The following is a 21,549-nucleotide window of genomic DNA, read 5'->3' on the forward strand; positions in this document are numbered from 1 at the left end:
TGTTGACTATAGAGGTTTGTGGCTGTTACCTTGCAGCTAGAATGGGATGAGAGTAAGATTCCAACCCCAATTTCTCTGGCTCTGGGACCACTGCCCCTTCTTTTAAGTATGGAGAATTGAAAACTTGTGCAAAGTTAAAATAGTATTGTGAACCCTCCTGTACCCATCACCTGGTTTCACCAACTGCCATTTTCATGTGTACCTGCTCTTCACTTCTCCATTTGTTGTTGTTGTTGCTTATTTATTTTGGGGAGCGAGAGATAAAGTGTGAGCAGGGGAAGTGCAAAGAGAGAGGGAGTCACAGAATCAGAAGCAGGCTCCAGGCTCTGTCTGTGCTGTCAGCACAGAGCCCGACTGGGAGGCTTGAATCCACGAGAGCCAAGAGATCATAACCAGAGCCGGAAGTCAGATGCTTAAGCAACTGAGCCACCCAGGCGCCCCTTCACTTCTCCATTTGATCTTTCAAAAGCAAATTTGCATTCATTCAAATGCAATAAACTGTACATTTTGTGGTAAGTGTATGCACCTATGTAACCCACACCCCTGTCAAGATACAGTACATATCCATCACCTCACAAAATTCCCTAGAAAATCCCCACTCCCCAACGCCCAAAGAAACCACTGTTCTCATTTTTTTTTTTAATTTTTTTTTTTTAACGTTTATTTATTTTTGAGACAGAGAGAGACAGAGCATGAACGGGGGAGGGTCACAGAGAGAGGGAGACACAGAATCTGAAACAGGCTCCAGGCTCTGAGCTGTCCGCACAGAGCCCGACGCGGGGCTCGAACTCACGGACCGCGAGATCGTGACCTGAGCCGAAGTCGGACGCTTAACCGACCAAGCCACCCAGGCGCCCCTGTTCTCATTTTTTCTTCACCATAGTTCCGACTGTTCTAGAACTTCATATAAATGGATCATACAGTATGTACTTTTTGCATCTAGGTTTTGTTTTTGTGTGTTTTTTTTTGGGGGGGGGGGGCGGGCAGAGAGACGGGACAGAGGATCCAAAGCGGGCTCTGCGCTGACAGGCTGACAGCAGTGAAACCAGTGTGGGGCATGAACTCACGAACTGCGAGATCATGACCTGAGCTGAAGTTGGACACTTAACCGACTGAGCCACCAGTCGTGCCACCCAGGCACCCAGGTGCCCCTGTATCTAGGTTTTTGTTTTTTTCCCAGTTAAGTGTCTGACTCTTGATTTTCGGCTCAGGGCATGATCTCACAGTTTGTGAGTTCGAGCCCCGTGTCAGGCACAGTGCAGAGCCTGCTTGTGATTTTCTCTCTGCCCCTCCCCTGCTTGCTCTCTCTCAAAATATTTTTTAAAATTATTTATTTTTTTAGTAATCTCTACACCCAACATGGGGCTCAAACTCACAACCCTGTAATTAAGAGTCCCATGCTCTTCCAATTCAGCCAGCCAGGCGCCCCTAGGTTCTTTTGTTGAGTAGATCGGTTTTTCCATTTTCATATTGCTGAGTATTGTTTTGTATGAACATTCCACAATTTGTTTATAGTCATCCTATTTATGGACATTTGGGGCATTTCCAGTTTTGGACTATTATAAATAATCCTGCTATGAATATGTGTGCATCATGTTTTTGTAGAATTTATTTTCATTTTCTTGGATAAATACAGAGGAGTGAAATTTCTAGGTTAAAGGATAGGTGGTTATAGGAAAGTCAAAACTTTCCCCAAAGATTGTACCATTTTATATTCCCCCAGCAGGTGTATCACAGCTGTTCCACAACCTCACAATTTGGTTGTGTCAGTCTTTTTTGATTTTAGCCATTTTGATGGACGTGTGGTGATATCTCATTGTGGTGTTCATTTGCATTCTCCATTGATTTGAGCACTTTTTCGTGGGCTTATTGGTTATGCATTATCTTCCTTTATGAATCATCTATTCTTTGGCCCACTTTTTGCTTTATTGAGTTGTAAGATTTCTTTATATATTGAGTGGGAGTTTTTTCTGACCAAAGATCTGATATATTTTTGCAAATATATTCTCCTAGTCTGTGTCTACCTTATTTATTTTCATAACAGTGTCTTTGATGAGTGATTTTGTATTTTGGTGAAGTCTAAGGATTAAATTTTTTCCTTTATGCTTTTGGCTTTCTGTCATTTTTTTCTTGTATAGGAAATCTTTGCCTATCTGCAGGCCATAAAGGTATTCCTTTTCTTCAAAGCTTTAGTTTTAGCTTTAATATTGAGCTTTATAATCCATCTCTAATTAATTTTTATTAATGGTATAAAGTGGGGGTCACAGTTCTTTTCCATATGGATATTCAGTTGTCCTGTCATTATTTAACTCCACCCAAATCTTCTATTTTGAAGATTTTTACATCTACAGAAAAGTTGAAAGGTTAGTATAATAAACACTCCTGTGCCCTTCACAGAGTCCCTAGTTAATATTTTGACATATTTATCTGTGTAGACTTTTATTTTTTTTTTACATTTATTCATTTTTGAGAGACAGAGAGCACAAGCGGGGGAGGGGCAGAGAGAGAGGGAGACACAGAATCTGAAGCAAGCTCCAGGCTCCGAGCTGTCAGCATAGAGCCCGACGTGGGGCTCGAACCCACAGACCACGAGATCATGACCTGAGCTGAAGTTGGACGCTTACTGACTGAGCCACCCAGGCGCCCCAGTGTAGACTTTTATTTTAAAGCTAAGCCATTTTAAAGTAAAATGCAGACTTCACGACCTTTCATCTCTAAATAGTTTAGTGTGTATCTCTTAATAAGGATACTCTCGGGGAGCCTGGGTGGTTCAGTCGGTTAAGCGTCTGACTTCAGTCCAGGTCATGATCTTGTGGTCCGTGGGTTTGAGCCCCATGTCGGGCTCTGGGCTGACAGCTTGGAGCCTGGAGTCTACTTCGGATTCTGTGTCTCCCTCTCTCTCTCTGCCCTTCCCCTGCTCACGCTCTGTCTCTCTCTCTCTCAAGAATAAACATTAAAAAAAAAAAAAAAGAATAAGGATGCTCTCCTATCTGGCCCCAATATAACAATCACACCTAAGAAAATTAATTCAAGCACAGCAACTAATATACAATCTATTTTCTTGCTGAAATATTGATAAGAACTGTGTTAAACCTGATTATCAATTTGGGGAGAAATGACATCTTCACTATGTTGAGTCTTCCATTTAACGAACATGGTGTGCCTCTCCATTTACTTTGGTCTTCTTTGGTTTCCTTTAACAGTATTTTGTAGTTTTTAGCATACAAGTCTTACACATAGTTTAAGATTTAGATTTTCAAGTCCGTTTATAATGCTCTAATTTTTAAAAATTTTATTTATTTATTTTGAGAAAGACCGAGCACGAGTGGGGGAGAGAGAGAGGGAGGGAGAGAGAGAATCCCAAGCAGGCTCTGCATTGTCAGCACAGACCCCGACATAGGGCTTGAACCCATGATGCTGCAAGATCATGACCTGAGCCAAAACCAAGAGTCGGACGCTTAACCTACTGAACCAGCCAGGTGCCCCATCTCATTTTTTTAATGTCTAAAAATGAAAGAGGTTTTGGGAAGTAAATATTTCATCTTTGGATCAGTTTCACTAGCATCAGTAAAAACTTGAGGCAGAGTCCACTGCTTCTCCACCTTTCCCCAGCTGATGACAGAACAATGTTAGGACAACTACTGCTGTCTGCCTTGGGTACAAGGGGAGGATCATTTAAGCCAGAATATCCCAAACTAATTAGAATCACCTATGGCATATTCTACTTAAAAGTACAAGTTCTAAGACACTATCCCAGGCCCCCTTGCCAGACATCTGTAGAGGTGGCATCTATAAATATGTATTTAAGAAATTCCTCAGGTAACTCAGATGTTCAGCCAGCTTTAGGAGTTACTAATCTGGACCGTGTTTTCTTTTAGAGTCACATTATCTTAGTTATTCCCCCTTGTAAGTCCTACGCTCTCGTCAATTTGGCGTATTTGCTGATTCATAAACAGGCAGCACCATTTCTGGGCCTTGCACATACTGATTTCCCAACATGCAGTGCCTCACCCTTCTTGGGCCGTATCTTTGCCTTTGCAAATTCAGTGCATTACTCAAACGGCAACTCCAGTGCTTCGTCCTCAGAGACGTCTTAGCTGGAAGTAGTTTCTTCCTGCTCAGATTACTTGCGTTTTTTTTTTAAGTTTATTTATTTATTTTGGTGGGGGGTGGGGGGAGAAGGGCAGAGAGAGGACAGAAAGAATCCCAAGCAGACTCTACACTGTCAACATGGAGCCCGATGCAGGACTCAAACCCACGAACTACGAGATCATGACCTGAGCTAAAACCAAGAGTTGGAGACTTAATCAACTTAGCCACACAGGTGCCCCAGATTACTTGCATTTTTTGACGGTATTTTATTTTATTTTATTTTATTTTATTTTATTTTATTTTTATTTTTTTTTAACGTTTATTTATTTTTGAGACAGAGAGAGACAGAGCATGAACAGGGGAGGGGCAGAGAGAGAGGAAGACACAGAATCTGAAGGAGGCTCCAGGCTCTGAGCTGTCAGCACAGAGCCCGACGCGGGGCTCGAACTCACGGACCGTGAGATCATGACCTGAGCCGAAGTCGGACGCTTAACCGACAAAGCCACCCAGGTGCCCCTTGACGGTATTTTAAAAATGTATTTGTTTTATTTCCCCTACTAGAAGGGCTGGACTAGATTCCACTCATTTTGTATTTCCTAGTTTATTCAGTGCTTTCTATGTACCAGATACTACATTAAGTCTTTGCAAGATCCCACTTATTTTATTAAAAAAAATTTTTTTTTAACGTTTATTTATTTTTGAGACAGAGAGAGACAGAGCATGAACGGGGGAGGGCCAGAGAGAGAGGGAGACACAGAATCGGAAGCAGGCTCCAGGCTCTGAGCCATCAGCCCAGGGCCCGACGCGGGGCTCGAACTCACGGACCGCGAGATCGTGACCTGAGCTGAAGTTGGACGCTCAACCGACTGAGCCACCCAGGCGCCCCCCCCACTTATTTTAGTAGCCAGTTTGCTGAGAGGTTAATAAAAGAGAAATGTTTTCAAAATAAACAAGAGCATAATATTAGACAAAAGTCTTGCTATATTCATGTTGCCTGTAGTATTTAAAAAGTATTACGTTTTATGAGCAATTACATAACTGGCTTAGAAACGTATCTACTTTTCATCCTCTTTATAATTTTGAGATATTAGAGTACTTATGATCACAGAAGAAAAATATGATAATAAGAAATTCAACTTCTCATTCATTACATAATAGACAATCCTGGAACTTGTAAGAACAGAAAATTTTAATTTTTACATAATTTTATTAATAAACACAGGGAAATACTGACATAATACATTAAAATTTCAAAGTATATCACCATAATATTCCAAAAAATACAAAATTCAAATGTCTAAATTTTCAAGCATTTTCCCCAGGACAATGCAAAAGAAAAAAACCCAGTAGTTACAAATATGTATATTTTACAGAAAAGTCCACTTATCATGGAAATTAGCGAGATCACAAAGAGTGGATGGATTATGACTGAATTTCATATCCTAATGGATCAAGTCCCTCGTCTAGGAGCATTAGAGAGGATTCTCTTAACTTCTGTAGCAATTTCCTCAGTTCTTCCTTAGAAAATACCTGATTTTAAGAAAAGGAAAAAGAGAATGAGAACAAGGAAGAATCTATGAACTTGGAGTCACCTAATCAACCAGATTAGCTTAATGTAAGAAGAAATTCCTCTTTAAAACGATTTATGTAGCTGGAGGCCAGTATGTTAGCGTGGTCCAAGAACTTCAAAGCTATTTCTTTGAGCCAATCTATTTACTTCTAACTGCTTACGAATATGTACATATTTTTGGAGAAAAGAACAAACATTAGAACTGGACCATTACTTTAAGAAAATCTAAGGGGCGCCTGGATGGCTCAGTTGGTTAAGCGGCCGAATTCGGCTCAGGTCATGATCTCGCGGTCCGTGAGTTCGAGCCCCGCGTCGGGCTCTGTGCTGACAGCTCAGAGCCTGGAGCCTGTTTCAGATTCTGTGTCTCCCTCTCTCTGACCCTCCCCCGTTCATGCTCTGTCTCTCTCTGTCTCCAAAATCAATAAACGTTAAAAAAAAAAAATAAAAAAAAAAAATATAAAAGAAAACCTAAGAACATCTAAAAAATGTAGACACATCTCGCAAAATCAAATATTACTACAGAGCTTCTCAAATCACTAAAATTTAAAACTGCAAATGCTCTAGAACTTACCAGATACAGTTTGTGGCGCTCAGAGGATACCATGTCTGCTAACTGCAAGCATTCCTGATACTGGCCGGTACTATGCAATATGGTATGAAGCAGAAAACACAACATGGGCAGACAAAGCTTTCTCAGTAAAACCATTTGATGTGTTCTTTCATGGTCTTCTTCAGCATCCTATAGACAGACATCAAGTTGTCATCTTAACAAGTTTAAGCTAAGTAGTGTCACAAAAAAAAATCAAGTAGTAAATCAAAACCAAAATGTAACAGGTAGGACCTAATGGGGTTTCTCTAAAGCTTGTGACGCCCATTAAAAACAAAATAAAACAAGGCAGGATTTTAATCATGATAGCTAGAGACACCATTTTTTGGTAAAAAAGCATGAAGGGAAACAAAATATACTAGAGGAGTCCCAGGTCTGATAATGAAAACAAAATGCTTCTGAATTTGTATGTCTAATAATTATGTCTTGAATAAAAACATGCTTAGGGGCGCCTGGGGTGGCTAGTTGGTTAAACGTCTGACTTTGGCTCAGGTCATGATCTTGAGGTTCGTGGGTTTGAGCCCCGCATCGGGCTCTGTGCTGACAGCTCAGAACCTGGAGCCTGCTTCAGATTCTGTGTCTCCCTCTCTCTTGCTCCTCCCCGACTCACTCTCTGTCACTCTCTCATAAACATTTAAAAAAAAAAAAATGCTTAAAACAGTAAGAGTTAGAGACTAAATATTGCTAGAACAAAAATCAGAACAGAAAATAAGCCCCTTTCCCCTGGATGTATGTGTACAGATGGAAAAACATCCAGAAAGGACACCAAACTGACAGTGGTGATTGCTGCTGGGGAGAAAGGTCATGATGGGGGTGGGGGAAGGTGGGGAGAGGCATACACAGAAGGACAATGTCACTGCAAACTTTGTTTTTAAGCAATGTGAATTTAGGATTCCTTTGTATAATTTTTCAAAAATATAAAAACTAGGGGCGCCTGCGTGTCTCAAGTCGGTTAAGTGTCTGACTTCGACTCAGGTCATGATCTCATGGTTCGTGAGTTCGAGCCCCATGTAGGGCTCTGTGCTGACAGCTCAGAGCCTGGAGCCTGCTTTGGATACAGTGTCTCCCTCTCTCTGCCCCTTCCCCGCTCACACTCTGTCTCCTCTCTCTCTCTCAAAAATAAACATCTATCTATCTATCTATATATATACATATATATAACTAAAAAAACCTATAAATTTGAAAAATACCATTAATGAGAGAACTAACAGATATATGAGGAAAACTTAATTTAGAGAAAACAATTAACATTTCTAAATATACGTGGATCTTCTAAAAATTATGTGGGCAGTAAGAGTACAGAAATATATCCAAGGCATTTTGTCATAACAGATTTGAAAACTAGAATCATTAAAATAATAATAAAGTATCCAGCTTTGAAATGTATGAAATAATCTTAAATATAGGAAGGAAATCCACAGAATTCATAGTGTAAGATAAAACAGAAAACAAGACAAACTAGGGGCTCCTAGGTGGTTCAGTCAGTTAAGCGTCCGAACTCTGGGTCTCAGCTCAGGAGATCGAGCCCCACACTGGCCTCTGCACTGATAGCACGGAGCCTGCTTGGGTTTCTCTCTCTCCGCCCCTTCCTGGCTCTCACTCTCTCTCAAAATAAACTTAAAAAAAAAAAAAAAAGAAAAAGCAAGCTAAATAACTGATCTTTAGAAGAGCCTAATAAAATACCTAATTTTTAAAAATTAAAAAAAAATTTTTTAAAAAACCTAATTTTTTTAAAGGCAGAATCTTCTTAGAATTTGGCTTTTTCTTCCTTTAGGACCACTTATATGAATCAGTGAAAGTATCTTCATGTGACAGACTAGAGTATTAAGTTGCTAAAGCATTTTTCAAAGGTAGATGTACGTGGTGGCAGGAAGCAATAAAATGTAATGTGGTAATTCTACCAATGAATAATTGTACTGACTGATGCTGACCTAGGTCAGGTTTCCACACACAGGAAACATTACTATCAATCTTTTAGTCTTGTTTTGAGATAGAAATATAGAACGGTAAATATTAAAATGCATACCTCATGCTTTCTTAGCTTTAAAAGGGAAAGCACTTTCATTTCTTTCCTCAAATAGACACTCCCTACTTTCAGAGGGGGATTTAAAATCAAGGTCTTACTCATAAGTCAAATGAGCAGCTGGAGCCTGCTAAGAATGAGAGAAGCCTGCTTCCTTCTGAGTGACTGCTATCTGTGCTCCTGTGCCGTCTGTCCCCAAGGCTGCAGGGGCAAAGATGCGAGCAACCCAGTCACTCAGAACCAGTGACTCTTGTCAATTCTATTTTACAATACTCCAGACCGTCCATTTTGTAACTTTCATCATCTAACCTACTAAAATTAATAATTTAGAACAAAGATTTATGTATAAATACTCAAGTCTTTTCAAAATTTAAATACTTAAGTAGCATTTTGCAACATTAAAATTTTATCTTCATGAATACCAGCATGAATCTGAAGAGAAAAATTTAGCCCAAGTAACCTACTGAAGGTTCAAAACCATGTAAGAAATCAGCAGAGTTCTATTATGAACTTCAGGGAGAATTTTAAGATAACTACAGTATCAGGAATAGTAGTAAATAGGGGCTCTAATCTAGCCTTATAACCTATCATTTTTTGCTTCTGGTCAGAAAAGGGGAGCTAGAGGAGCTAGAAAAATATAGTACCTAAAAAAAAAAAAGGGAATATATCAAGATATGGAGAATAGCAGAAGGAAAGATACTGAGAATGCTTCTATGGTTTTCTGTTCAAAATACTACACCATACATCCAAAAATCCAGCATTTCCACTTCCCCTTAGACAGATCATGAGGTCTATAGAGGCAAAGCTGGTCACTCCTGGTTTCTTTTACGCTCTAGGATCAGGCCTCAGCGTCTTCCACTCACGTGAATAGTTACCTGCAGTATGCCTCCTTTCTCCTATCTCAACTCATCCAGATTCTACCCCATTCATTCAGGAATCAGTCAAATGCTATACATTTCAAGCATCCTATCTAGACCTCTTCCAGTGAGAAGCAACCTTTTCTTTTTCTGAACTCACAAAATACTTAACCTGTGCTTTGTTACGACATTTAGTACTTTTGTAACTGGTTCTCAACCCAGGATACACATCTAAGCTCTCAAGCCAGATTAAAAAAAACAGAAAACAACCACCCTCCCCTGACCTACCTCTGGCCAATCAAACCAGAATCTCTGAGGCTGCACCCCATTTTTGAAAAGCTCCCCAAGTCATTTACATGAATAGCTCAGAGGTGAGAGCCACGGTTATTAGACCTACCTTCATATCCTTAAATTGAGTTGAATATGACATATAATTAAATTTTCAGGTCCAGAATTTAAAAAAATTAGATTTTAGTATCCTGAATGAACATATTAAATCTGAAGAAATACTTTATCCAAGAGTCAAGATTTCTATTCCTTAGCTAGTATTTTCAGTTTAGGTTTCAATTATGAGATGTTCTGTTATAAGTACAACAGTTATATAAGATCTGTAGATGCTCCTATTCAGAGAAAGAGCCTTTTGAAAAAAGACTTTTTTTTAGCTGTACACAAGGCACAAGCTTACCTCTCTAACATCCACCATCCACCCTCCATCAACAAACAACAAGACATTGTACATTTTCTCCTTCACGTCAGCAGTTAGGGCATCCAAATGCCCTTTCCAAATAACATAATCCATCTGCAAAACAAACATAAGGGCAGACATATAACAGACCAAAACCAATAAATAATGTATTTGTAAAGCACACACAGGAATATTTACATGGAACATCACTCTAAAGAGTTGACTTAACAGAGGAACACGCGACTCTTGATCTTGGGACCTTGAGTTTGAGCTCTGTGCAGTGTAGAGCTTACTCGAGTAAATAAAACTTAAAAAAAAAAAAAGAGTTGACTTTAATCAGCCAAATACAAAAATAAGTATCAACAGACTGTAGTTAAATAAAACACTAAAACTGAACACTAATATCATCTGAAGGCATTTTTCACGTTTGGTTAATAACCTACAGAAAAGTAACTAAACACATGGCTTTTTTTTTTCAAAGAATATTAACAGAAATATCACCTATTACAAGGATATAACTGCCAAAAAACCTGCTTCTTTAAATATATAACCTGATAAACACACAGTTATATGGTCAATTAATCTTCAACAAAGCAGGAGAGAGTATCTAATGGGAAAAAGTCTCTTCAATGAATGGTGTTGGGAAAACTGGACAACAGCATGCAAAAGAATGAAACTGGGCCATTTTCTTGCACCACACACAAAAATAAATTCATTCAAAGACCTAAATGTGAGACCTGACACCACAAGAATCCTAGAAGAGAGCACAGGCAGTAGTATTATCTCTGACATTGGCTGTAGCAACATTTTTCTAGATATACAAGCAAAAATAAACTATTGGGACCACATCAAAAGAAAAAGCTTCTGTGGGAATGCAAGCTGGTGCAGTCACTCTGGAAAACAGTATGGAGGTTCCTCAAAAAACTAAAAACAGAACTACCCTACGACCCAGCAATTGCACTACTAGGCATTTATCCAAGGGACATAGGTGTGCTGTTTTGAAGGGACACATGCACCCTCATGTTTATAGCAGCACTATCAACAATAGCCGAAGTATGGAAAGAGCCCAAATGTCTATCGATGGATTAATGGATAAAGAAGATGTGGTGTGTGTGTGTGTGTGTGTGTGTGTGTGTGTGTGTGTGTGTGTGTATACTCGGCAATCAAAAAGAATGGAATCTTGCCATTTGCAACTACATGGATGGAACTGGAGGGTATTATGCTAAGTGAAATTAGTCAGAGAAAGACAAATATCAGAGACAAAACAGATGAACATAAGGGGAGGGAAGCAAAAATAGTATAAAAACAGGGAGGGGGACAAAACATAAGAGACTCTTAAATATGGAGAACAGAGGGTTACTGGAGGGGTTGTGGGAGGGGGGATGGGCTAAATGGGTAAAGGGCATTAAGGAATCTACTGAAATCATTGTTGCACTATATGCTAACTAATTTGGATGTAAATTTTTAAAAAATTTAAATTAAAAAAAAGAAAAGAAAAAAGAAGAAAAAATAAAAAATATAAACAAACAAACAAATAAATAAAAAGCTTCTGCACAGTGAAGGAAACAATCAACAAAATTAAAAGGCAACCCACTGAATGGGAGAAGATATTTGCAAATGACATATCTGATAAAGGGCTAGTATCCAAAATATATTAAAGAACTTATACAAATAACATCCTCGAAATAAATAATCCAATTAAAAAATGGGCAGAAGAAATGAACAGACATTTCTCCAAAGAAGACATCCTGATGGCCAACAGACACATGAAAAGATGGTCAACATCACTCCTTATCAGGGAAATACAAATCAAAACTTAACTCCAATGAGATATCACCTCACACCTGTGAGAATGGCTAAAATCAAAAACACTAGAAACAATAAGTGTTGGCGAGGATGTAGAGAAAAAGGAACCCTTGTGCACTGCTGGTGGGTAAGCAAACTGGGGCAGCCACTGTGGAAAATGGTATGAAGGTTCCTCAAAAATCACACCACTGGATATTTACCCAAAAAATAAAAAAAACACTAATTCAAAGGGATACATGCAGTATCCCTATGTTTACAGTAGCATTATTTACAATAGCCAAATTATGGAAGCAGCACAAATGTCCATTGATGGATGAATAAAGATGTGATGTGAATATGTGTGTGTGTGTGTGTGTGTGTGTGTATGATGGAAAATTACTCAACCATAAAAAAGAATGAAATCTTACCATTTGCAACAACAGGGATGGAGCTAGAGAGTGTAACACTAAGTGAAATAAGTCAGAGAAAGACAAATACCATATGATTTCACTTATATGTGGGATTTAAGAAACAAAACAAGCAAAGAAAAAAAAAAGAGGGACAAGCCAAGAGACACACTCTTAACCTCTTACAGAGAACATACTGATGGTTACCAGAGGGGAATGGGGTGGGGGGAATGGGGGAAGTAGGTGATGAGGATTAAGGAGCGCATTTGTGATGAGCACAGGGGGATATATGAAAGTGCTAAATTTCTATATTGTACACCTGAAACTAACATAACACTGTATGTCAACTATACTGGAATTAAATTTTTTTAAAAAATGTGAAACATATGACCTGTATTTTTAAGATGCAATAGACACATCTTATCTATATTCAACTTACTTCATATTTCTTTTCTTTGTGTTCATGAGCCACTTTCTCCGTAAAAGTTGCTTGATGTATCAATGTAGGTTTTTGTGGAGCTGAATTCATATGCTTAAACCACTCATTAAAGGTTTCATGGGCTTCCTAAGATGTAAAATAGAAAAATACAAAAAAACCACAGGTTTTCCATATGTTCAACACAGTACTTAAAATCTGGTTCTTAGAAGTAATTTTGCGGCATCAAGAAACAGAACCGTTCAATATTTATTTTTTGCACACAAAAAAATCATTGTGAATAAATATTTTGTCAAGTGGTAAACACCAGCAAGGTACGCATATATTGTGTTTTCTGGCACCTACTCCTATCTCAGCACCTGGTCATACACGTATCTTGACCTTTACCATTCTGTGATGTACATATGTCTACTTGTCTGTCTTCTTGACTAGCCCATTAGCTTCTAGAGGGCAAGGATAGACTGCTATCCACAGATGTAGCTCTAGAACTTAGCCCAATGTAATTGTTATTTGCTGAATGAATTTTAAATGAGTATGTTGTTATTTTAGTTATAAAGACTCTAGAGTATTTCGCTTTTCTGTTTTTGCCAAAAAAGAGAAAGAGAAAAAGAAATATTAAAGTTGATACAAGCATTCAAAGAATCTTAAGAAAACTAAGTTTCAGACATCACACACACTACCGCAGGAGATGTTCTTGGTTGGTTGGCATTGATTAGATACTTAAGGCCAATGAAGGCCAGATCACGATTTCAATGTTCCTGTGGATCAGTCAGTACCACAGTCACAAGAGAAATAAGATAATAAGTCAATCACCACTTCTGAAAAACAGTTCAAAGTCTGAGAGTGAATCAGAAAAGTCATCAGGAAGATAGGCACATTTGTGATTTTCTTTACAATCTCACCAAATAAGCTCTAATGCATAAATGTTCTCTGATAGCATTATCATCTTCAGCAGGAAGTGGACTGTCCATTCCTTGTTCCTCCCACTGATTATAGATTTCTGCTATCGAATCCTGAGGAATTTTCAAAAATACCTCTTTTGCAGCTTCATGCTTTTTTGATGCTGTGAAAAAGATGGTACACGTGTGAATTTCTGTATAATCGTTTATAAAGGAGCCAAATCATTGGTTTGCAACTTTTACAGTCAGCTATAAGCATCTCCAGTCCCAATGTACTTCTATTAAAGGTGTGGGGGATCTTTCTACCTAATGACCAGGATTTTCCTTATTCCAATGTGACAGCCACAAAAGGATACATTAAATGCAGTTGCTTTTACCCACTTTTGTGTCTTAAAGCAATTATATTTTTCAAAGCCTTGAGATTATATGAAAAATTGATTAGACAATGAAAATCCATTGTTATATGTTTTGTTTCATAACATCAGATTTGATATACAAGAAGGGCTGTTTTGTCATCTGTCCTCCCCTGCCCATTGGAAGGATTAGAAAACCAGTTAAAACTAAATTTAGGAATATATGGATTCAAACAAAAACTTTAAAAAGTATTAAAATAAAGCATACCCAAGAATTTTCTCATTATCGCATTGCCTTGTTTTAGCGCTTCTGCCCTCTGTGCTGGGTCAAATACCAACCAGTCAATTACGTCAATTTTTAAGCGGTCCTCCTATTTATTTAATTGGAAAAAAGACATCAATTTTGGTATTTTTCTAAGATATTTTGCAAATTAGTAGAATTAACTTACATCTGCACTTCTAGTAAACATGATTTTCCCCCAAGTTATACAGAATTATGAAAGAATCTACCTTTCCTTAGTTTCTTTTCACATTTAATAGCTCTCTACTAAATTACAAAAAAACTTATTGGAGTGTGAATCTGGAATTAAATATTCTGTGTCCCACCAACTTAACCAGGTCATTACTTAACTGTTATTCTAAAACATTTTTCTTTCCTAGATAAAACTTTCTTTAAAAAAACAAAACAGGGGCGCCTGGGTGGCTCGGTCGGTTGGGCGTCCGACTTCGGCTCAGGTCATGATCTCACGGTCCGTGGGTTCGAGCCCCACGTCGGGCTCTGTGCTGACAGCTTGGAGCCTGGAGCCTGCTTCAGATTCTGTGTCTCCCTCTCTCTCTGACCCTCCCCCGTTCATGCTCTGTCTCTCTCTGTCTCAAAAATAAATAAACATTAAAAAAAAAAATTAAAAAAAACAAAACAAAACCCTTTTAAAAAAGATGTTTATTTTGAGAGAGAGAAAGAGAGAGCAAGAGAAGGGCAGAAAGAAAGGGAGAGAGAGAGAATCCCAAGCAGACTCTACAATAGCAGCACCGAGCCCAACTTGGGGCTCAGTCCCACAAACCATGAGATCATGACCTGAGCCAAAATCAAGAGTCAGATGCTTAACCAACAGAGACAACCAGGTGTCCTGTCTGAAAATAGGATAAGTAAACTACTGAAGAGTTAGTGATTGGTCAAGTATCTAGAATAGTCTCAAGAGCAAAAACCCAAAGCTCACTTTTTTCTGTTAAAGAAGCTTCCCGGGGCACCTGGGTGGCTCAGTCGGCTCATCCCACTTTGGCTAAGGTCACAGGTCATGATCTCACCGTTCATGCGTTCAAGCCCCTCGTCAGGTTCTGTCCTGACAGCTCAGAGCCTGGAGCCTGCTTCGGATTCTGTGTCTCCCCCTCTCTCTCCCCTCCCCCACTTGCACTCTGTCTCTGTCTCTCAAAAAATAGACATTAGGGGCGCCTGGGTGGCGCAGTCGGTTAAGCGTCTGACTTCAGCCAGGTCACGATCTCGCGGTCTGTGAGTTCGAGCCCCGCGTCAGGCTCTGGGCTGATGGCTCGGAGCCTGGAGCCTGTTTCCAATTCTGTGTCTCCCTCTCTCTCTGCCCCTCCCCCGTTCATGCTCTGTCTCTCTCTGTCCCAAAAATAAATAAAAAACGTTGAAAAAAAAAAAATTTAAAAAAAAAAAAAAAAAAAAAAGACATTAAAAAATAATAATAAAGAAGCTTCCTTTAACACAATACTACTGTAAATAATTTTAATCCCTTACATAAGACCTTCATTTTGCTGCCAGCTTTTATAATTTAAAAGGTTTTGGCTGACAAAGAAAAATTCTTAAAAAAAGAAAAGACGCCAGAATATTCTAAGTTGGAAGTTGACCAAAAAGCAACATGAGGGATTATTCAGAGTTACACACACACCTCCCTTGCCAGTCATATTACCTCTGTAGTGCCAGTATCTAGGGCTGGGGCCACGTCATGATGACTGAATTCACCATTATCTTTCTTTCGGGTATTCTCAACTACGGTCTTTGTTATAGCCGCAATATCCAAATCTAAGGAATTTTTTTTAAGAGACAAAAATAAGAACTAATCATTCACACTAATATTCTCTAAATGGTCACAATGATTTGGTAAACTGGGATAAAATTTCCTTAAAAATGTAACACATAAAATATGAAAGACGTTACAAAAGAAAACGCCAAAATGAGGATATTTTACACACGAGTTGTAAGTCATTTTATTCCTAAAACAGAATTCCGTGAAAATTTTTATTTTTTTTTCTCTCAAAAGAAATAAAATTTAAACCTGGAAAGATAAGTGTTACTGATGCCAAAATGGTAACTTGCCTACAAAGCCCAACAGATAAAGTTCTCAACCATTTTTACCTGCTTCCTTAGCCAGCTCCAGGCAATGGTGACGCTGCTCAAATTCTGTAACACCTTCCAAAAATAACGCATACTGGGCAATAGCTAGGTCTTGTGGCAAGTGACAAGTATAAAATGCAATCAGATTTGTATGTTTCTCATTTATTAAAAGCTAAAAAACAGAAAAAAAAATCAAAGGATGTTAATAATAAAACAGGTTCTGGAATCAACAGTGCTTTTTAAAAAGTTCACTTCAAAATTTCAAACATATTTATGAGAGATTCATATAGACATGGATTTGTGCTGCTAAACAGGATAATTTAAAATTCCAAATAAAATGTACTTATAATAATTAAAAGATCTCTTATGGATTCTGATGGCTCTCCTGCCACTGAGCATTAACATACTACTGTTCTGATTTTTGTTTTCATCAAAATGGTGGGGAAAAAAAATCAAATTGTGGATTCTCAAAGTTTACCTGGATGTATGCCTTTAAAACTTCAATGGAGACTTCTTCCTTGATAGAAAAAAAAGTATACAACCCAATTATAAACACAACTGTTTATGTGTATGTGTACCAGCAATATATCTAATAAAAATTCTATCAAATGATTTAATGACTTTAATATTTACCACTGAGCAATCACTATACGCTAGGCTAAGCGCTTAGCAAAGTTCATGTATTGCCTGATTTAACCTTACCATAGCTTTTTGTAGGCGGTTACTATTATTGTTCACAATTTACCAAGGAGGGAATTAAGAATTTCTAAACTAAGGAACGAGGGAGGTTTTATTTACCCAGAATTACACAGCTAGAAGCTGCCGAGTGAGGATGTGAACCCAGGATTCTTACTCCAAAGCCCAAGCTTTCAACTGTTGTACCATCTGCCTTCTACATGTACTCTGACCAAAATGTTATCATCATTTAGGAAAAAAGTAACAAAAAGAAAAAGAAAACAGAAATTTTAAATCTCATACAAAAATGAGTCTGGTTCAGTTAGCTTAGTTGACTGATTTAGAGTTGGGTGCTGATGGGGATAAAGTTCTTGAATTTATCAAAAACCACATAACCACCAGCATTCTACATTCACAGACTAGAGCCCTAAATGGTTACCCGCAGTGGGTTATCACCAAGTGACCATAAGAGACTATACAGAACACTTTTGCACCCATACCACCATTTCTAGAAAACAACAACAAAAAAATAAGTGTGTTTTCCTGATGAGAGGCATATAGCATCAGCCTTGCAAAGAAGAATAAATTGTTCTTTTTTATTTACTTTGGTCTGTAGTCCCAGTGTGCGAAAAAACAAAATGAGGTGAGTCATGAAGCGGAGGAGGTGTCCAGGTAGATTGTTTCTGCTTTTGGAAAGCCATTTGTTAAATTCACCCATCAAACCTACAAGCCATCAAAGCAAAGATTCAACAATAGGGATAAAAATCAAAAGGAGAAATAAACATTATCAAAGACATTTTACTGCATTCCTATAGTGCTATTAAATCACTACCTCATTGTTAATATGCGACATATAAAACAGATCCTGGATTAAATTCAAACTCCATTTTTTTTTTTCAAACTCCATTTTTTAACAATACTTGCATTCAATATAAAGATTAAAAGATGTGGTGAGTCATGCATTGTTTTGTTGACTTTTTACAAAATTGCCATAAGAAAAAAAGAATTCATACCAACTAAAATGAAAAGTATAGTACCTTACCATCAATGTCTCCCAGGATAAGGAATTTTTGAACTATATGGTAATGTTCTTGATTCTCTTCCAGAACTCTCTGAAAAAATGTTTACATTTTCCATAAATCTTCCAGTGGTCATTCTATAGTATTGTTCACTGGCAAACTAAAATGTCAACTTTTGAAACAATATATACAAAGAAAAAGTTTTAATGAAGGGTCTCAGGAGATCAAAACAAAATATGAGAAGGATATTTTCTGCCCTTCCCTAGCTCGCTCGTGCTCCCTCTCTCTCTCAAAAATTAACATCAAAAAAAAAAAAAAAAAAAAAAAGAAGAAGAAAGCAGGGAACTATGACAAAACGGTTTAATCTCTATGAATATTATTAAAGTTTTACTTTTTATATTTTACTACTGTTTTTCTTGGCACTCCACGGTGAGCCAGAAAGGGAGGGCACATGGAACCTAAGCAAAACAAATCCTATGAGTCCTTCGAACGTGAGCGGCAGTTCCTGCAGGCATTCCTTGGGTATTCTCTTCTGCACATGGCACCAAGCGTAACAGAAATCACCAAAATAGTGATTAGATAGAGTAGAAAAACCAAGTAACCTGTTAGAGTGTTTAGAAGCAAAGAGTTTATTTCTTTTTTGTTGAATATGTTTTAATTTTTATTTCATTATCTGAATTTTCTTTCAGCATTTATTATTATTGTTTTTTAATGTTTATTTTTAAGACAGAGACGGAGCACGAGTGGCAGAGGGGCAGAGAGAGGGAGACACAGAATCCGAAGCAGGCTCCAGGCTCTGAGCTGTCAGCACAGAGCCTGACGTGGGGCTTGAACTCATGAACTGTGAGATCATGACCTGAGCCAAAGTCTGACACTCAACTGACTGAGCCACCCAGGTGCCCCACATTTGTTCTTTTTTACATTCAAATCTTTGCTCCATCTGAATTGATTTTAAAACATGGCATGAGGTAGTGATTTAGCTTTGTTTTCATCCAGATGGAAAGTCAATTATGCCCATACCATGTATGTATATAAACCATTTCTCTTCCTTTGAAATGAAAAGATCACCACTGTCATTAAGTTCTAATACATACTTGGATCTCATATGGACTTCTGTGCTTCACTGATCTATTCATTCCATACCAACTGCATATTATTTTGTTGTATCTTTATGCTGCTTTATTATCGAATAAGACAAGTACTGCATAATAGTGTTTTTTTCCAGTTTTTTTTTTTGCCATTCTCACTTATTTTACTTGTAAATTTTTCTGTTCAGAAAAATTTCCGAAAGTATTAAGTTTCTATGTTAATTTCTGAATAGCTAATATTTACATCAAATCTTCTCATCCAGGAACATGGTATATCTATTCAAGTCTTCCCATAAGATTCTATAGTTTCTTTACCAAGGTCCTCACACCCCCAGTTAATTTTATTCCTATGTGTCTTATAGTTTCGGTCAATAATTTAAATGGGACTTTTCTAATTAGTTGTAGAAAGTACAGACAGGCTATGATTTTTGGGGGGATAACTTTGTCTGGAACTTATACTTAAAAAATTCTTATTCTTTTTTTTTTTAATTAAAAAAAATTTTTAATGTTTATTTATTTTTGAAAGAGAGAAACAGAGTTTGAGCAGGGGAGGGGCAGAGAGAGAGGGAGACACAGAATCTGAAGCAGGCTCCAGGCTCTGAGTGGTCAGCACAGAGCCAGATGCGGGGCTCGAACTCACGAACCGTGAGATCATGACCTGAGCTGAAGTCGGATGCCCAACAAACTGAGCCACCCAGGAGCCCCCAACATTCTCTTATTCTTATTAATTCTTTTATTAATCCTAATAACTTATTGAATCTTGAGTTTCTAGATTTATACTTTTATCATATGTAAACATTCCCCCTTTCTAATATTTATGTTTATTCCTTTATTTTTCATTAGCTGGAATCTCCAAAATAACAGACTGGTAATGAATACTTGACAGAAGAAACACTAATTTCTTTACTATACAAAGTAAAGTAATACGGAAAAAATAAAACTCAACAGAACAACAGGTAAAAGATTTGAACAGGAAATTCACAAATGGTCAATAAACATAGGAAAACTTGCTCAGCCTTACGAACAGGAAGGGAAATAAGAGTAGAATAGTGAGCTCCTATTTCCCACCTAACCTGTTGGATTAGCAAAAAAAATTAGAAGTGTGACATTTGGGACTGGTGAGAATTCAGGGAAATGACCACACTAATAAATTATTTACAGGAATGTGAATGAAGTGCTACAATCAGGTAATTATACATCTACCCTTTAACTCAGCAACCCTGCTTTCAGGACACTTATCCTATAACAGGCTTGGTAGATAAGCATATATGTATATAAGCTTAACAGCAACTTTAGAATGAAAGAATGTTCACTGCAGTGCTAAGAAACAACCTAAATACCATCAAAAGAGGAATGCTTAAAAAGAGTAAGTTAGGTTACATTAAATCTATATCCACTACCTTGGATAAAGTATCATTAAATGAAAAAACAAGACAAAACAACTCTCCCCCAACCAAGTTGTAATGTATGTAGTATGATGCAAACAACAACAAAAATCAAAATCCTATCTTGAACTGTATACATTATTTACACATATTTGTAATGGTATGGAGAAGGATACGGAAGAATACAGAGCTATATATTTATCATCTCTGGGGAATGAGAATAACCATAAAGGGGTTGGGAAGAAGTTATTATATAGGTCTTATTTATATTTTTGGATTATTTTGTTACATACTTCAGTTATTTACAATTTGTTAGGCGAATAATACTTAAAAATATTAGATTATTTTAAGATCTAGGAAAAGTCTTGTTAATTTCCCATTAATAGTTTTACTTTTCAAAAAGAAAGGGATAAATTAGCTTACATGCATACCCTTATTTTTAATGCTTATTTTTATTTTTGAGACAGAAAGATAGAGTGTGAGCGGGGGAGGAGTAGAGATAGACAGGGAGACACAGAATGTGAAGCAGGCTCCAGGCTCTGAGCTGTCAGCATAGAGCCCAACAGGGGGCTCGAACTCACAAACCGCCAGATCATGACCTGAGCCGCAGTTGGATGCTTAACTAACTGAGCCACCCAGGAGCCCCTCCGTACTCTTATTTTTAGATAAAACCAATCCTAAACCAAAGAGACAGAAATGAAACATTATTTAAGTATGCAGCTAAGTCTCTTCCTTTTCAAGAATGTCTCTCATTTGGGTAAGAGGTAAAGAAAAGAAGAGAATAGAACAGTTTCATACATTTTTTTGCCTTTCAGCTACAGTGCACACCAACATAACATTCAGTGTTTCCTATTCCAATTATCCTAAAATGTCCCTACCAATATTTACCTTTTTATCAGTAGCTTGAAGTTCTTCAAATACCTTTTCTAAGGTCCAACTTTAAAAAGAAAGTACAAGAAAGGGATAAAACAGTATTAATAATATGAACAAGGGCTACAAAATAAAACTTTACAGAGCGTATTACAAATTACCAGGACAAAAACCAAACCAATAAACTCACTTTACTTCCAAATATTCCCTGGGGAGTTCTTCAGTTTCATCCAGAGTCAGTACTGATGTCCGGATTTCCTGTTCTACCAAACTGTCCACCATCACCCGAAAGTAGGCCCACACTGTGTCTTCCCAGGTGTCACAGACAGGAAGCAGCTTTTCCCCCATTCCAAACCAGAAACATACACACAGTCAACAAAAAAAAAAAGGGAAAAACAGTTAACTTCCTTTGATATGGACTATAAAATCATTAGAATAACATAAA

General features: G+C 37.7%; 1 protein-coding gene across 4 annotated transcripts in view; it reads right to left on the reverse strand.

Moving 5' to 3' along the window:
• Nucleotides 1-5,219: 5,219 nt before the first annotated feature.
• NUP107 (nucleoporin 107) overlaps nucleotides 5,220-21,549 on the reverse strand; it is a 43,635-nt gene continuing 27,305 nt past the window's right edge. For 3 of the 4 annotated variants that reach the window (XM_019455043.2, XM_019455045.2, XM_019455044.2), the window contains 13 exons: nucleotides 21,295-21,440; nucleotides 21,123-21,171; nucleotides 17,785-17,854; nucleotides 17,347-17,465; nucleotides 16,546-16,584; nucleotides 16,089-16,239; nucleotides 15,643-15,755; nucleotides 13,983-14,085; nucleotides 13,365-13,525; nucleotides 12,466-12,591; nucleotides 9,835-9,948; nucleotides 6,234-6,401; nucleotides 5,220-5,622 (listed from right to left, as the gene is read on the reverse strand). In XM_019455043.2, coding sequence (XP_019310588.1) covers nucleotides 5,515-5,622; nucleotides 6,234-6,401; nucleotides 9,835-9,948; nucleotides 12,466-12,591; nucleotides 13,365-13,525; nucleotides 13,983-14,085; nucleotides 15,643-15,755; nucleotides 16,089-16,239; nucleotides 16,546-16,584; nucleotides 17,347-17,465; nucleotides 17,785-17,854; nucleotides 21,123-21,171; nucleotides 21,295-21,440 — 1,467 coding nt within the window. In that variant the 3' untranslated portion in view covers nucleotides 5,220-5,514. Of the gene's footprint in view, nucleotides 5,623-5,741; nucleotides 5,888-6,130; nucleotides 6,402-9,834; nucleotides 9,949-12,465; nucleotides 12,592-13,364; nucleotides 13,526-13,982; nucleotides 14,086-15,642; nucleotides 15,756-16,088; nucleotides 16,240-16,545; nucleotides 16,585-17,346; nucleotides 17,466-17,784; nucleotides 17,855-21,122; nucleotides 21,172-21,294; nucleotides 21,441-21,549 lie in introns of those variants that run through there. The other variant, XM_053894968.1, reaches the window with a different exon arrangement.

This window comes from Panthera pardus, unplaced genomic scaffold (genome assembly GCF_024362965.1).
Source record: "Panthera pardus isolate Hobbes unplaced genomic scaffold, ASM2436296v1 HiC_scaffold_6, whole genome shotgun sequence".
Taxonomy (NCBI): Eukaryota; Metazoa; Chordata; class Mammalia; order Carnivora; family Felidae; genus Panthera; species Panthera pardus.